Source organism: Loxodonta africana, chromosome 17, assembly GCF_030014295.1.
Source record: "Loxodonta africana isolate mLoxAfr1 chromosome 17, mLoxAfr1.hap2, whole genome shotgun sequence".
Classification (NCBI taxonomy): Eukaryota; Metazoa; Chordata; class Mammalia; order Proboscidea; family Elephantidae; genus Loxodonta; species Loxodonta africana.
In genome coordinates this window covers 2,204,126-2,221,009 of record NC_087358.1, presented here as the reverse complement: position 1 = coordinate 2,221,009, position 16,884 = coordinate 2,204,126, and the positions used below count along the sequence as shown (strand labels likewise).

At 36.6% G+C, this 16,884-nt stretch overlaps 1 protein-coding gene across 5 annotated transcripts in view; it reads left to right on the top strand.

Moving 5' to 3' along the window:
- The window catches only part of NBEA (neurobeachin), a 914,947-nt gene that overhangs the window by 103,727 nt on the left and 794,336 nt on the right, over window positions 1–16,884 (top strand). For all 5 annotated transcript variants that reach the window (XM_064269920.1, XM_064269919.1, XM_064269917.1 and 2 more), the window contains exons 5-8: window positions 5,549–5,670; window positions 7,320–7,446; window positions 12,607–12,726; window positions 16,439–16,585. In XM_064269920.1, the coding sequence (XP_064125990.1) occupies window positions 5,549–5,670; window positions 7,320–7,446; window positions 12,607–12,726; window positions 16,439–16,585 (516 nt within the window). The remainder of the gene's footprint in view (window positions 1–5,548; window positions 5,671–7,319; window positions 7,447–12,606; window positions 12,727–16,438; window positions 16,586–16,884) is intronic.

The window sequence follows — 16,884 nt, the reverse complement described above, 5'->3', positions numbered from 1 at the left end:
CCCTAAGGGGGTGCTATGAGTCAGAATGGATGCGACAGCGGTGGGTTTTTTGATTGGGTAGTCACCCCAAATTGCTTCTGCTTCTTCATAGCAGTAAGGTAGTGGATTTTTATCTAAGCGTTAACCACCTAGCGTGGTGGTGACTTGGGCCTGACCTCAGGCCACGAGCAGTGCAATATGGGAGACCCGCCTTGCAGCTTTGACTTCTCCCAAGAAAGACTTTCCTGCATTTTTGTTTGCTTTTGGTTGCTCCCCAGAGCTTCCAGAGAGATTTTTGTTTGTTTAATTATTTAGAATTTGTAATGTCAGTATATTCTGGAGGGTTGCTCTTATAGGAAGCTATAACTAGTACCTCATTTTAATCATGAATAAAAATAGGAAGTTTAGAATTTGCAACCTGAGTGTTTGATTCCAGTATCAGGATCCAATGAAATGAAGAAGTTAGATGACAAGTGCTCTTCATTTTTAGTGTTACTCTTTTGCCTTTTAGTCCCTTCCTGATATTTTGATCTTTTTGTCTAGGTAGACTTATCATCATCACGTTTCTCACTCTTCTTGTTTCACCGTTAGTGTAGATGTGGTGGCACCATCGGTGTGTACAGTTTTTGCCAGGAAGGATTGGTCCTGATTTCTTGATTCTTCTTCCTTACTGTGAAGGACTAACCCCTTAATGTTTCTTGGCTCTCTTTTATGTAAAATAATAGCACTTGGTTTTAGGATAGGGTTATTGTGAGCCTCTAATGAAATCTAATGAAATACTATACCAGTTAAACAGTATAAACTATAAACATTATGTAAATATTTGCTGCTTTCGGTTATTATTCTATGTCAGTATCTTGACAGTATTCAACTATTCTTATATAATTATATAATTCTTATATAATTATAATTATGTAATTACATATAATTATATATAAAAATATTTATTTTTTCCTTAATTTTTTATTATAGCAACTTATGTAACAAAATGTTTGCCATTTCAACATTCTTCACATGTACAGTTCAGTGATATTAATTACGTTCATCATCTTGTTCGGCCATCACCATTACCCATTTCCAGGTTTTTCCATCACCCATAATGGAAGTTCAGCGTCCCCTAAGCAATAGTTCCCACTTGCTCTCTGCTTCTCACCAGACCCTGGTAAACAATAATAAACCTTGGTCTCTATATACTTACCTATTCTAGATATTTCATATGAGTACAATCATATAATATTCGTTCTTTTGTGGCTGACTTATCACCCAGCATAATGTTTTCATGGTTCATCCATGTCATAGCATATATCAGAACCTCATTTCTCTTGATGGCTGAGTAATTTTCCATTGTATGTAAGTATAGCATTTTATTTATCCATTTATCTGTGGGCGTACATTTAGGCAGTTTCCTCCTTTGGTTTATTGTGAATGGTGCTGCAATGAGCATAGATACGCTACTATTGGTTTATGTTCCTGCTTTCAGTTCTTTTTAGGTGTATACCTACGTGTGGAATCGCTGGGTCACATGGTAATTGTGTGTAACATTTTGAGGAACTGCCGAACTTTACTACTTTCCTTAACTTTTTGTTAGAATCTTTTTCCAATTCTAATTTCCAGTAATTGTGAAAAAAAAAAATAAGAAAGTTTTAAAATTTTAGTTTCCAGGTGAAAGTTAGCTATTTTACATGCAAATTGTCAGAGTAGAACAAACGCGAAATGTATATTGTGGTGTTTAACCAAGCAAACACTGACACAGTGCCCAAAGTGGTGAGATCTCTCAGATGCGGTAGTTCTATTTACATACACAGTAAAACCTGTGAGTGCCAGAACTTGACAAGATAGCCTGGTTTTTCCATGACTGGCAAATTTTCTGCCTTTGACAGTCTTACCATTTTTCTGTCGCTACCTATTGGAAGATATTTGAGTTTTCCTCCTGTGACAGGTTTCTATCTTACACAGGTTCTGGCTTTTGCAGCTTTTAAAAATGCATTTTGCAAAACTGCTGCTGACCTGACATCTGGTATACCTCAGTGGGAAAGGAAACTGATGTGTATTGACAGAAATGTAAATAAGCTGCTGTCTTATTTATGGAATCAACAAAATTTAGCCAGCAAAATTATGAATGTTTCTAGCAGTATATAATGCATACACAGGTACACACATGTGTATGTGTATATGTATATATATAAATACATATAGATAAATTTATTTATAAATTGTTAGTAGTATATGTGCAATATTTTTGTTCCTGGGATTTTGATGGACTTTTACCGTCTACACTTCTTTGCCTGATTTTTCCCTGAGTCACACATTTCCTGGAAGGGTAGTTTGAATGAAGAATATATTTATGGAGAGTAGAAAGCAGGGAAGGAACTAGAACTTTTTATGACTGTTATTTCATTTAAGTCACACAAACTATATAGGACAGATGTTATTATCTCTGTTACACAGCTGAGGAAACGGAACCTCAACAATTTTACATTGTTCAAGATCATAAAGCAGAATCACTGCTGGAACGTGACTTTGCCTGTCCTCAGCACAGTGGCCACTTCTTTTGAGGCGTGTTACTTCTGCTACTGAACTGCTTAAATCTGGGTAGGAGCCCATTCTAAAATCCTTACCATGACAGTGTTTTGCTCATCGCTTTTGGATGAGCGTGATTCATCCACATTTTAGTAGCAGCAAGAAAGGACATACTGTTTGGACCACTGCCAACAGCTTTGCCTCTGGTTGAGTAAAATTGTGACACCTCTCTCTTTTCCTCAGAAATAACCGTATATATCAGGCCTTGAGAATTGTATTTTGTATCGTGAAGATCCCTCCCTATGCTCTGTGCTGCCTCTATTTGAGCAGTTTGATAACATTTGCTCATTTGGGGAACTAATTAAAGTTTACAGAGTGATTCACGTAAGGTGGATGACTAATATAAGGTCTTTTTCTTTTTTTGTCTGTGCTCTAGGACCGTTACGAATATGCTATTTAGATTTGCCTTTTATGATTATGGTATGTTTCATGAACCTGCTTAATTAGGAAATAGTGCACTTTTCTATGGAATATTTCAGTGGAAGCACACCATCTGAATGCTGGAATAATTTCTCTTGCAAATTATGATAGCCAAACCCAGTGCGGTGGAGTCGTTCCGACTCATAGCGACCCTATAGGAAAGAACATAAATCTTGGGGTTGGCTCCAACTGAGAGTGTCAGAGTAATGGAGGAAATGTGAAGGTAACTTAAGTCCAAAATTAAAAAGGTAGTCTGGAGGCTGTATCATTAACACTATGGGATTAGAAGGAGCTCTGAGGAACCTGGGGAATGCGTGATGAGAACAAGGCGCCAATGGTTTGGGAGTGAACGAGGCTGGGTTTACTCTGCAAGGTGAGCTTCTGTGCATTGATTAAGGGGGGATGTATGCATGAGTTAGAAGTGTTGAAAAGGGTAGTGATGCAGTATACATTGTGTGGTGGGCTCTGGTTGTGTAGATACTTAGAATCAAAAGGTTGAGGAGTACCCTCCAAAAATGGGACTTTATTAAGTGTAGTTTGCTTTAGTGAAACTCAGGAAGGTGTTGAGAAATAGTACAATTGGCAAGACTTGAATTTTACTAGCAAATAAAAATGATAACTAGGGTAAACTGTTTCCCATTTGGAAACCCAGGTGGTGTAGTGGTTAAGATCTACAGCTGCTAACCAAAAGGTCGGCAGTTCGAATCCACCAGGTGCTCCTTGAAAACTCTATGGGGCAGTACTGCTCTGTCCTGTAGGGTTGCTATGAGTCAGAATTGACTTGATGGCAGTGGGCTTGGATTTTTTTTTTCTTATGGTATTTCCCATTTAAAAAATCAAAATTAGCTGTGTTTGACAATTATACTGTCTGAACTAATTTCTTAAACATTAAAATCCGAAAAGATACTTATATGGGAAATTTTTATTCATTTTTTAAGTTTCATCCTTCATTTGAAATTACGTGTGTGTCTTTTTTTACAGCAAGCACTTATAAATCCATGGTTACTTTGAGATTATTTATTCACCACATATTGAGTGTTTTCTATGTCATGAATCCGAATGCTGGGAGTGTAAATTATATTCCTGACTTTTGAAGAACTCTAATGGATGAAAACTCACCCATTGCCGTTGAGTCAGTTCTGACTCATAGCGACCTCATGTGACAGAGTGGAACTGCCTGATAGGGTTTCCAAGGCTGTAATCTTTAAGGAAGCAGACTGCCACATCTTTCCCCCTAAGAGCGGCTGGTGGGTTTGAACCGCTGATGTTTTGCTTAGCAGCCAAGTCCAGATCACCAGGTCTTTCTCCCACAGAGCCTCTGGGTGGATTCGAACCTCCTACGTTTTGGTTATCAGCTGAAGCCCTTGACTGCTGTGCCACCAGGGCTCCTTCTCTAGTGGGTAGACAGATGCAAAAACAGCTTGTTACAATAAGAGTTTTAGGTGCTTTAGTAGATTAGGTACTGAGTGCTACAGGAAAACAGTGAAGAGATAAATTAAGAAAGGATGAAGTCTAGGAAAGCTTCACAGAAGAGGGACATATTAGCCTCGTCTGAGGGAACACTGGGAGATTACTGGAGGGAGAAAGTTTTTGGACAGAGCAGTATCGTGTACAAGAAAAGGTAGCTGTAAAAGAAAAGTGAACAACAAGTGTTAAAAAATAGGTGGTATATTTAGGAGTACTTTGGGATGTAGGGTAAGATAACAGAATTGAAAGGTTTGTTGGAGCCATAGTATGTTTCAGGAGTCTTGTATAGCCTGAAGAAATTTGATTTGATTTTGTATGCTAAGAGTTTTAAATATGGAAGTCATTTGGGTAGATTTGATAAAGATGAAGGATTTGTACAGGGAGCAAATCACTTAAAAAACCAAAATGGATAATTATCTTTTATGTGCAGGTATTGTGGGTATCCACTCAAATGTTTCTTAAAATCAAGTAATCAACCGCTTTCACATAGAATGGCTGGATTTTATTTGACTGCTATTATATTATCCCTTTCCTGATGAGTGGATCTGAATCATTTTTAGCCATAAATCTCAGTGTTTAAGGATATGACTCCTACATCTCAGGCCTTCCCCTCTTTTGTTTCAGTTTAGGAGCACTGTGAGCGTCATCTCTTAATGTTTTTATGTTTTCAATACTGATTCTGTTAGTATTCTCTAGCATAGTCATTGTCAGCCTTTAAACATTGCGCTTCCTTTAATCAAATGAAATGTTGTTGAAAAGCTAACGTAAACCTCAGAGAACTACACACGCTGAGGCGTATGTCTAAGGGGTCCTGTCTCGGTAAAACTACAGGAGGCTTTCTTGTAGTAAAGTGGGAAAACCAGCATGGAACCTGGAGATGAAACTTAGTTCACTGAGTTTTGAAAATATAACACTTCTGTGTCAATGCATAATATTTGTAGATCACTTTAATAATATCATTCTTTCTATTTTATATATTTGATCAAGATTTTCAGATATTTATACCTTGATTGTTTTTTAATATGTAAAAACCATATCTGACCTTAGTTCCTCTCAGTTTCCTTTAACTGATACTTTTATATCTTTTTCCATTTCTCTGTAGGCAATTGCATTGCCTCCTATTGCAAAGTGGCCTTATCAGAATGGCTTCACCCTAAACACTTGGTTTCGTATGGATCCATTAAATAACATTAATGTTGATAAGGATAAACCTTATCTGTATTGGTAAGTAATATCTTTAATTCTAGAACTTTTTTTTTAATTACTTCAATTTTGCAAAGATATAGTATCAAGGTGACATTAAATAGAATGTCTGTGAGTGTGTGTGTATGTATGTATATATGTAAACAAACCCATTGCCGTTGAATCAACTCCAACTCATAGCGACCCTATAGGACAGAGCAGAACTGTCCTGTAGGGTTTCCCAGGAGCGCCTGGTGGTTTCGAACTGCTGACCTTTTGGTTCGCAGCCGAGCTCTTAACCACTGCACCATTACAAAAAAACACACAGTTAAATCAGTTTTTCTTTTCGTTTGATTCTAAACAGGCTGCCTCACTATTTTTTTTTTTTCAATTGCAGCCTAAGAGTCAGGTCTTACAGACCTTTCTCTTGTCTGCTTCAAAGTAGATCAGTCATGGGTTCTTACTGAAGACTGCTAGCCTTTGATCAAGGGGAGAAAAAAGCCATACTCCTACCAGATTCAATTCACTTAACCTTTTCACTCAGTTTGTTCTGGGTTCAACTGAAATATGCTTTTGAAATATTAATAATAATACTTTGTAAGAAATTATAATCAAATAGGATTAATTATTTGGTAGAGAAGTAGCAGAATGGACTGATCAGCAATGACTGAGAGCTTAGTAATTTTAGTATTTCAGTAACAGACATTGAGTGTAGTTGTTAATAACAACATCAGATGTTCAGTGCTTACCGTAGTACACACGAGCCCTTCTAAGTGCTTATGTGTACTAGCTCGTTGATAGTTGCAGTTCTCTGAAATAAGTAAGACTGCTGGAGTTCAAGTCCTGGCTTTGCCACTTACTATTCATTCTATTTTTTGGTGTATTCATCCATACATAAGGGTAATAGTACCTACTATTATATTATAATATATTTATATATATATTTTTTACCACATATGATTTAATGAAAGAATATCTTGAAAGCTCTTAGAACAATGATTGGCTTAGAAACATGAGTGTAAAAAAAAAAGTGAACTTTTATTAGCCTGTAAGCTCTATTAGAAAAGATTGTATGATCATAGCAATGATAAGTTCTGAACAAACAGCTGAATCTCCCAATATAAGTGGTTGAACTTTAGGGTGGTCATTTTGGGAGATCACACATTTATTTCAATGATACCTTTATTTTTTAAAAACATTTTCAGTGTCATGACTAAAAATGTACTCCTTTGCTTGATTAGCCACAGTATTTGCCAGACTTAGCTCTGACTTTTTTTTTTTAATTTCGTAAGCAATATTCAAAGTATAGCAGAATTAGAGAGCTAGTTGTTTTTGAAAACATGAACTGTGTGTAAATGAGCTCTGTGTTTGCTAATTGCAGATGTGACTTAAAGATAGAAGAAATGTAGTTGTCAGGCTTTTGGCGACCATTAGGTTGTTCACATGCTTTCATGATCCTTTAAATTTGGAATTTTAAAAGACTCTATAGTCTTAAATTTTCCTGTTTTAAATTTCTGTCTTTTAATTATTTTACATTTTTGCATGTTTTGGTCTATATTTGGCACATGTAATACCTCTTCTAATCTACAGAGAACTACGTTTTATTTTTATAATGATTTTCATTTAATGAGTATTAGATATATAGTTCTTTTTAGCAGAGGATATTATACTAGTCTCAGTTTTCTTTACAGTTTTCGCACAAGCAAAGGAGTTGGTTACTCTGCTCATTTCGTTGGTAACTGTTTAATAGTCACATCACTCAAGTCCAAAGGAAAAGGTTTTCAGCACTGTGTGAAGTATGATTTTCAACCACGCAAGGTAGGTAAAAGCAAATATTTATTTTGGGAATGGTGTCTTAGTTTCTTAGAGCTGCTGTTACAGAAATACCACAGGTGGGTGGCTTTAATGGATAGAAATTTATTCTCTCCCAGTGGAGGAGGCTAGAAGTCCGAACTGAGAGTGTCAGCTCCAGGGAAAGGCTCTCTCTCTGTCAGCTCTGGGGATGCTCCTTGTTTCTTTCCAGCTTCTGTTCCTTGGTTCCTTGGTGATCTTCATGTATCTTTACGTGACCTAGCATCTATTTTACTTCATCTGTGCTTCCTTGCTTCGGTTCCTGATCTGCCCTTTTTTATCTCAATAAGTGATTATTTTAAGGCAAGCCCTGCACTGATAAGATTCATTAATATAACAGAGAAAACCCTGTTCCCACATGGGGTCACATGTACAGGTATAAGGGTGAGGACTTACAACACATAATTTTGGGGGGACACAGTTCAATCCAGAACAGGGGTGAATGTCTTTTTTGCTATTTCTCTCTCCATTTTTTTTTTTTTTTTATTTGCTTGTGTTCTTATGATCCCATATGTATTTTGCTACATACTGAAGAAAATATTAGTTTGGGTGGTATTTTCAAATATATTTTTGTATTTTATATGATTCTAATAAAAATCTTTGCTTTCTGTTTAAGGGATAGTAGTAGTTATTCCTATTAAAGGACATCACTCTTTAACAATCAATTGTTAATATATTCTTGGAAAATAATTTAAAAAGGAATGATTTTAAATCAATTTGTGCATTAGAATGGGGATCCTTACTTTTGCTACAACTCCCAGTTATTTTTGTATAAATCCCGGTCCCTCTCCTCTAAAAATTCTGATTCATTAGATTTAAGATGGAACCCTCACAGAGCTTGCTAAATATGCCAAATTATTGTGAATCTTAATGGGAACAGCTTACTAATACGAATTCTTAGAATTATAATTTTCATGCTAGAAATACGTATTTTTAACAAATGCTCTAGGTGACCCTTCTCATCAGGCACGTTTAGCAAACAGACTTAAAGCATAGAAATAAGAAAAATGAGACGTTAACAACCAAATGAAGTTACCATGAACCAAGAAAAAGCAATTTAACACATATGCTCTCATTTTTTTCTGTTTTTACACTGTCTGCTTTTGAAAAGCACGTTTCCACTTGTAACAGCTCTCTTCACGTACAGTGATGCTCAGGGAAGCTGGTGGGAACATGGCCAGGGAGCAAGGTGGGTTTTCAAAAAAGTCTCCCCTAAAGATTCTGATATGCCTTGAAAATTCTAAGTATTTGATTTTACTTTTTTGTTATTCAAGATAAATTCATTCTCGAGTTTTTTTTTTTTTTTTTAAATAGAATTTCCAGGAAGTGCCCTAAGTTGTTATTGACTGTCCTAATAAGAGCTCCACTGCCTTCATAATAGAAATCTTCATATGAAAACTTTGCTTTCCCACTGGCACCGCTTAGCGGCGTGACCTCATGCAAGTGGATGTACACCACTAGCATGTTACCTGATACTTAATAAGTGCTCAGTACATGTTAGCTACTGTTGACACTTGTATAAATACGTGTTATAGTTTCTCACTTTTAACTTCTTTCCTTATCCTCATGTTATAATAGTTACCTTGTGAATTCTTAATATGGCTCTTTTTTTCCTATCCCTGGTGATACCCTTCTTTTATAAATATATTTGGCATGCACAGTATCTGTATGGATAGCAGTGCCCAGATTTACTCTCGTTCCCTTTAGTTAAAAAACATCAAGTAAAAAGTTGGGTTATTTTGAAACACTGAAAAACTCACTTTTGTCTATTACCTGTAGAGTACAGATAGTACCAAGGGAGGAGAACAGAGAAGTTAATTTTCCAGTAAATAAGTGCTGTGACCTTAGAGATAACCGAGTCATTTTTTCATTTAGTTTTATCACGTGATAGTGTTATGACCAGACACACTCTTGTTTTTCATTTGTTGTGTAACCCCAAACTTGATCATCTTCTTGCATTGTTGATTGATTAAGTTAATGGTACCCCTTGCACATACATGTGAAAAACTGGAAATCATCTTTTCTATATCAATACTTTTAATCGGTTGTGTTAATTACCCTTCTCAAGTTGGCCCCTGTCCCGCTCTTTGTAAATTACCATTGCCTCTGTCTTAATTCAGGCTCTTCTAGTTTCTTGCTGGAATCTTTGCAGTGGTTTTTATCTTTATCTGGACTTACCTACCTCTGTCGCTCTTCCATGCTGCTGCCAGTAATTTCTCTAAAGTATAGAGGTGATCCTTTCACTTTGCTGCTGAAAATGATGGCATGATACCACTCTATCTAAAATATAAAGACCAAGTTTGTAAAGGTGCCCTACAGGTCTCTTCAGCCTGGCCCTTGCCTTTTCCCTCACTAAACCTAAACATGCGAAAAGTTTTGTCAAGCCCTTGTGCTTTATCGATTTGTACCACATTCAGATTCCTCTGGTTGGATTATTTCTCCCCCGTCCTGCTTTACTCAGTAATTCCTATTCATTCTTCAAGCCTAACCTTAATTTTCGTTTTATTCTTTTAGTGGCTTCTTCTCTGATAGCCTTCTTTTTCCATTTACCTTTCCTTTTCCCCAGGCCCTCAGGTTGTCCTTACCACTTTTTGCTCCCATTATTTGTGTTTTAAATATTTTCCGTTGTTTTGCGGTTGTTCACATGTTCGTTTCTTTTTGCTGTCTTTGTATGTCCACAACATGGGAGGTCCTTAGTATGAAGTAGCTTTCAGTAAAGTAGATGTTTTTTGAATGAATGAATGACTTTGAAGAACTAGCAGTGTCAATTTTAGCAGGAAAAAAAAATCTCGTTATGAGGAAATATTAGACAAAAAATAGAAATTTAGTTAATGGTGTCTCGTTTATAGATGCCAAGTATGTTTCAGGAACTGTTCTTCATAGTTTTCATACAGAACTATTTTCTACAATATTCACTATTATCCCATAAAATAGACATTATTATTCCCCCTTTTTTAGAGATGGAAATAGGTTCAGATATGCTGAATGAGTTGGTGAAAATCATTGGGCTGGTCAACTGGGAACCCAGTTCAGCTCTGTATGAATTTAAAGTCCATTCTGTTTGATACACTAAATTATCTGGTACATAGTAGAAAGAATTCAGTAAATACGTGTTGAGTAATGTTTGTCTATTTTAGGTATGTCAATAAATATAATACATCTAATATTATTTCTCTTAAAACTGTCTTTGGGCAGGAAGTCTCTTCTATGTAGTTTCTAAAAACTTTACTCCAAAAATGTTTAAAGATTGTATCTTCAGTGTTATCTATAATGTATTCTGGTTGAATATTTTCAAACTCAATGAAAGTAGTGTATGTAAATTGTAATTCTTATATGTGTAAACTTCTTTAAGATTTTCCTTAAGTTTATTTGAAGTTCAGTTTTTCTGGCTTCTTGATAATTTGTAGATTTAAAAACATGAGCTTTTAAATGTCTGCTTAAAGATTTCCCTCTTTCTTCTGATTGAATCAGGGCTAACATATTTCTTGCATTCTGATCAAGTGAAAGACGCAGTTTATAATAAATTAGAGTTGAAGATTACCTAGAATGAAACAGCTTAATAGAAGATTTGTGTTTTAGGCATTTTAATTATCTGACCTGACTTTTACTTTGTAATTGAGGCACACTGTTTTTTTGTACTGTTGTCATCTCTGAATTGCTCAGTGCACTGATTTTATTTTTTAAACTGAAATAAATGAAATTGAATTTTGGTTAGGGTATTTCAGACACCTTAAAATAACAAGTATTTTAGTGGCTTAGAGCTACTATTGTGCCTTTATATTTCTCTAAATATATATGAAATGATTGAAGAGTGCTCTTAAGTAATCTGGAGAACAAAGTTTATATTTTATATTTTTGTGTCTTTGGGAGAACTATTCTAATTTTTCTTTCTTAATGACTGAAGGCATACTTCTTCAAATATTGGTGGATCACTTGTATTTTTCTACATTTTTGTGTGCTTTGGTTTAGGCTAAAACTCCAAAGAGACTAAGGATTAGGTCCACAAGTAGTTACAGAATATAAACCTCTCATTTCAAAATAGACACTTAAAATGCTTGCTGTTGAAAATTACCAAGCCAAACCCACTGCCATCAGATCAACTGGGACTCATAGTGAACCTACAGGACATAGTAGAACTGCCCTATAGGGTTTCCCAGGCTGTAATCTTTATGGAAGCAGACTGCCACATATTTCTCCCGCCAAGTGGCTGGTGAGTTCAAACCACAGACTTTGGCTGGCAGCCGAGTGCTTTAACTGCTATGCCACCAGGGCTCCTTCTTGTTGATAATAGCAATTATAAAATAGTAACTCAATGTGAACTCATTCATCTTAATGAATACTGACACATTATTAAGTTAAAATATATAATTATTCTTAGATTTGATAAATCTAATGTGTGGAATTGAAACAACTTGAACCTTATTTAAAATGCTTTAATGTTCTTCCTTTGAGGGGTCATTCAAGACCATGCAGTCCAAAGATTCCAACTCATAGCGACCCTATAGGACAGAGAAGAACTGCCCCATAGGGTTTCCAAGGAGCGCCTGGTGGACTCGAACTGCTGACCTTTTGGGTGGTAGCTGTAGCTCTTAACCACTATGCCACCAGGGTTTCCGTATTTAAAATGCTTAAATGTTATTCCATTGAGAGGTTGTTCTAGACCATGCAATCCAAAGTAGAACCCTAGGTTGTCCTTTCTCTGTTTACACTCTTCTTTTTTCACGCAGTAATTATCGTGATTTGTAATTGTGTATTTGTCAGGAGAGCCAAGCCTCTGTCTGTCTGGTCATCCCTAGGTATTTGCAGTGTCTGGGTCAATGTAAATATTACTGAAGGAATGAACAGAAATATCACTGTATTTTCAGAGTTTTGAGCGTTGGGATAGCGAAAGGAGTGTCAGGCTAGGGGTTTAGGGGGTTGTAGGTCTGTCTCCATCACCAATTTACTTTTTCTGCCAGTCCTTTCATCTGTAAAATGAGAAATCTGAGGAAGAACTTAAGGACATGAAAGTAGATGATCATTAATAGTCTTTTAAGCGTTTTCTTATGGTGTTAGGAATGTTATGATTCCTTTTAGACAGTGGTAACTAAGCATTACATACTCATATCTTACATTTTCTCATTGAAGTGGTACATGATCAGCATTGTTCATATCTACAATCGATGGCGGAACAGTGAGATTCGGTGCTATGTCAACGGACAGCTGGTCTCCTATGGGGATATGGCATGGCATGTTAACACGAACGATGTAAGTTGTTTGTTTTGTTTTTATAAATCTCTGTTTTAATGTGTTTGAGAGAATGTTCTGTCACTACTTATGACATGAATTAAATAACAAAATAGTTTTATAGAAACTTAGGAGTTTTACTTTGAAAGTTTAAATAGTTTTATAGAAACTTAGGAGTTTTACCTTGAAAGTTTGTTTCCTTTTAGTAAATGAATTTTTGTCTTAAATATAGTATAATGAAACTGGTAAATTGCGTGACTAGAGATACAAAAACTGTAGAATTACAGGGCCAAATTGTTAAGGGTTTTAGGTCAGAAAACGTTAATTCAGCATTCTATTCTTTCCAGAATCTCTAGCATTAAAAACGTTTCTTACTCCTTATGTGAGCGTGTAGGGAAGACCTTAAGCAGATGAATGATGTGTAGTTGAGGGGAGGCCAGCTTGTCCAGAGATGATGTTCATGAGAGGAGTTGAGGCAGAAAGGCATGTGGATATTGGAGGAAGTACCCCACTCAGTGGGAACAGTGAGGCAGAGTTGAAAAGTTGGAGGAATGCCATTTTGTTGGAGCAGAGAGAGAGGAAGGGACAAAATATTGATGATGATAGGTGAGACCATGCAGGTAGTAGAGGGTCAAATTTTGTAGGGTTTCATATGCAAACATGAGGGCTGGGCTTGCCCATCTTACCCAGCATAAAGGCCCTTCTGAAGAGGGTTTTGAGGAGAAAAGTGAGTTGATCCTGGTTCATAACATAAAACACATTAATCTGGCTTCAGTATGGAGAATATTCTGAAGAGAAGCAATGGCAGAAGCAGGGAAATCAGTTAAACAGCTATTGTAGTAATAAACAAAGAGATGATGTTAAATTGGACTAGTATGCAGTGGAGGAGGTGACATAATTGGATGCTGCAGCAGGTACCTGGAGTTAAAACCTTCAGAGGTCTTACTATTTCCCTGTCTTGGGCTCTCTTCGATATCTATCTTGGCCTATTTAATAAAAAAAAAGCCAGTGTAAAAGATGTATTCTAATGCCAAAAGTAGCTCGAGGCCAAATAATACACAACCCTTCCAGCATACCTGGTTTTATAATAACTTGCCTCTTTCTAATGAAATTCACTTCTCAATTTTGTCTGCGTATCTCTAGACATTGATGTCCTGAAATCAGGGATTGGCTCTTGTTCTGTCTTGTATTCTCCTAAATAGCACTGTGTGCCTAGTCCATGATTGGTCTCCTAGATCAGGACTCAGCAGACTGTGCCCTGTAAGCCAAACCTGACCCTCTACCTGGGTGTTAGAAGTGGTTTTTACATTTTTAAACCATTGTTTAAAAGACAACCAACCAACCAAACAATAACAAAACAAAACAAAAAATAAAAGTATATACGACAGAAACTACATGTGACTTGCAAAACTTAACATATTTACTCTCTGGCCCTTTACGGGAAAAGTTTTCTTTTTCTGCCCATGAAACTCACAGTCGGGTCATAGTAAATATTAAGTGAATGGTTTTGTCAAAAGAATACACAGATGGAGTTCTGCTTCCTATTTACCTTTCAGAGGAGACAGTCTTTTTATTATAGAAGGGAAGAAACCCAGTGGCCTTTTTGACTGGCATTAGCTGATAGGTATTATTCATAATAATGGTATTCATAATGGATGCAGCGCTGGAGGTGCTCGCTCGTCTGTGCCAAGAAATTGGGAAGACAGCTACCTGACCGACTGACTGACTGGGAGACAGCTACCTGACCGACTGACTGGGAGAGACCCATATTTGTGCCCATTCCAAAGAACGGTGATCCACAGAATGCAGAAATTATCAAACAGTATCATTAATATCACACGCAAGTAAAATTTTTCTGAAGATCATTCAAAAGTGGTTGCAGCAGTGCATTGACAGGGAACTGCCAGAAATTCAACCTGGATTCAGAAGAGGATGTGGAATGAGGGATATCACTGTTGATGTCAGATGGATCCTGGCTGAAAGCAGAGAATACCAGAAAGATGTTTCGCTCTGTTTTGACTATGCAAAGGCATTCAACTGTGTGAATCATAACAAGTTATGGATAACATTGCAAAGAATGGGAATTCCAGAACGCTTAATTGTGCTTATGAGGAACCTGTACATAGACCAAGAGGCAGTTCTTCAAACAGAGCAAGGGGGTACTGCATGGTTTAAAATCAAGAAAAGTGTGCTTCAGGGTTTTGTATCCTTTCACCATACTTATTCAAACTGTATGCTGAGCAAATAATCTGAGAAGCTGGATTATACGAAGAAGAACTGGGCATCAGGATTGGATGAAGACTCATTAACAACCTGCGATATGCACATGTCACAACCTTGCTTGCTGAAAGTGAAGAGGACTTGAAACACTGATGAAGATCTAAGACTACAGCCTTCAGTATGGATTGCACCTCAATATAAAGAAAACAAAAACCCTCAACTGGACAATATGCAATATCATGATAAATGGAAAAAAGGATTGAAGTTGACCAGGATTTCATTTTACTTGGATATACAGTCAATGCCCATGGAAGCAGTAGTCATAAAATCAAACAGTATCATGCATCGGGCAATCTGCTGCAAAAGATGTCTTTAAAGATGTCACTTTGAGTACTAAGGTGCGCCTGACCCAAGCCATGACATTTTCAATTGCCTCATATGCACTTGAAAGCTGGACAATGAATAAGGAAGGAAGACCAAAGGAAAATTGATGACTTTGAATTATGATGTTGGCAAAGAATATTGAATATACTGTGAAGTGCCAGAAGAATGAACAAGTCTATCTTGGAAGAAATACAGCCAGAGTGCTCTTTGGAAGTGAGGGTGATGAGACTTCGTATCATGTATTTTGGACATGTTTTCAGAAGGGACCAGTCTCTGGACAAGGACATCATACTTGGTTAAGTAGAGGGTCAAGGAAAAAGAGGAAGATCCTCAAGGAGGTGGATTGAAACAGTGGCTACAACAATGGGCTCAAACATTGCAATGACTGTGAGGATGGCACAGTGTTTCCTTCTGCTTTACATAGGGTTGCTCGCTATGAGTCAGAATTGACTAGATGGTACCTAACAACAACAACAACAAGCTGATAGATTGAGTTATTTTTTAAAAAGGGACTTACATTTTAAAATTGTTTGCAATAAATAATTATGTCCAGGAAATGGACAACTTAGACAATAACACACATACACACACACTTTGTACAGTCAAGTCTTGAGTTTCTGTACTTTAATTAAAGCGTGTGTCTTTAATGAGGAGTTTCTGTCATTGTATTCATTAACGAATTTTTTGTTATTTTATTGAGGCATCAAAGAGACTCTACACATGTATAATGTCTTTGTTATTAGTAGCATGGTATGGACTAGCCTGCGGGGAAGGGGCAAGGAAACCGGCAGTGACTGCTTCCACTGAGTGGGATGAAGAGGGATATAGAAAGTGGAGGCAGCAGATTATGGCAACCATTGTTTACTTGAGTCCACATAAATGCTTACTTACACAACAGAAGGAACTTACTTTCTTGTGTCCTTGACTTAGTGTGGAGAAATAGAGGAATATATCCATAATGTAGAAATAAGATAGAATTTTACAGATTAGGTCCTATGTGTTCATGGTTAAATTTTGGAATAAATCATTCCTTTATTTAGATGAACCATGACAGTGAAGCCGTGTATCCTTAAAAATTTTGTGATTACAAAATAATATATTTTCTTTTTTCATGACTTTTTACAAACAGAGCTATGACAAGTGCTTTCTCGGATCTTCAGAGACTGCTGATGCCAATAGGGTGTTCTGTGGCCAGCTTGGTGCGGTGTATGTGTTCAGTGAAGCCCTCAACCCAGCACAGATATTTGCCATTCACCAGTTAGGACCTGGATATAAGGTAGAAACAACTGTCTCATTGTAAATTCTGTAGAAAGCTTTACAAGTGAAATGCGATACGGTATAATATTTAGTAAAAGTCTTTCATCAGTGTGGTTTAGAATTCATCTCTATTTCTTGGAGCACAGTAAGTTTTTTATTATATGTTTGATTTTGTTTCAAAGGTGTTTTTTCTCTTTTTAACTATTTTCCCTTCATGAAATTTTAATTTTTATTCTTCTGCATGTTTTATAATGTTGGAGGTACGCATTTTATCTATAGGGCAGGGTAGAACTGCTCCATAGGGTTTCCAAGAAGTGG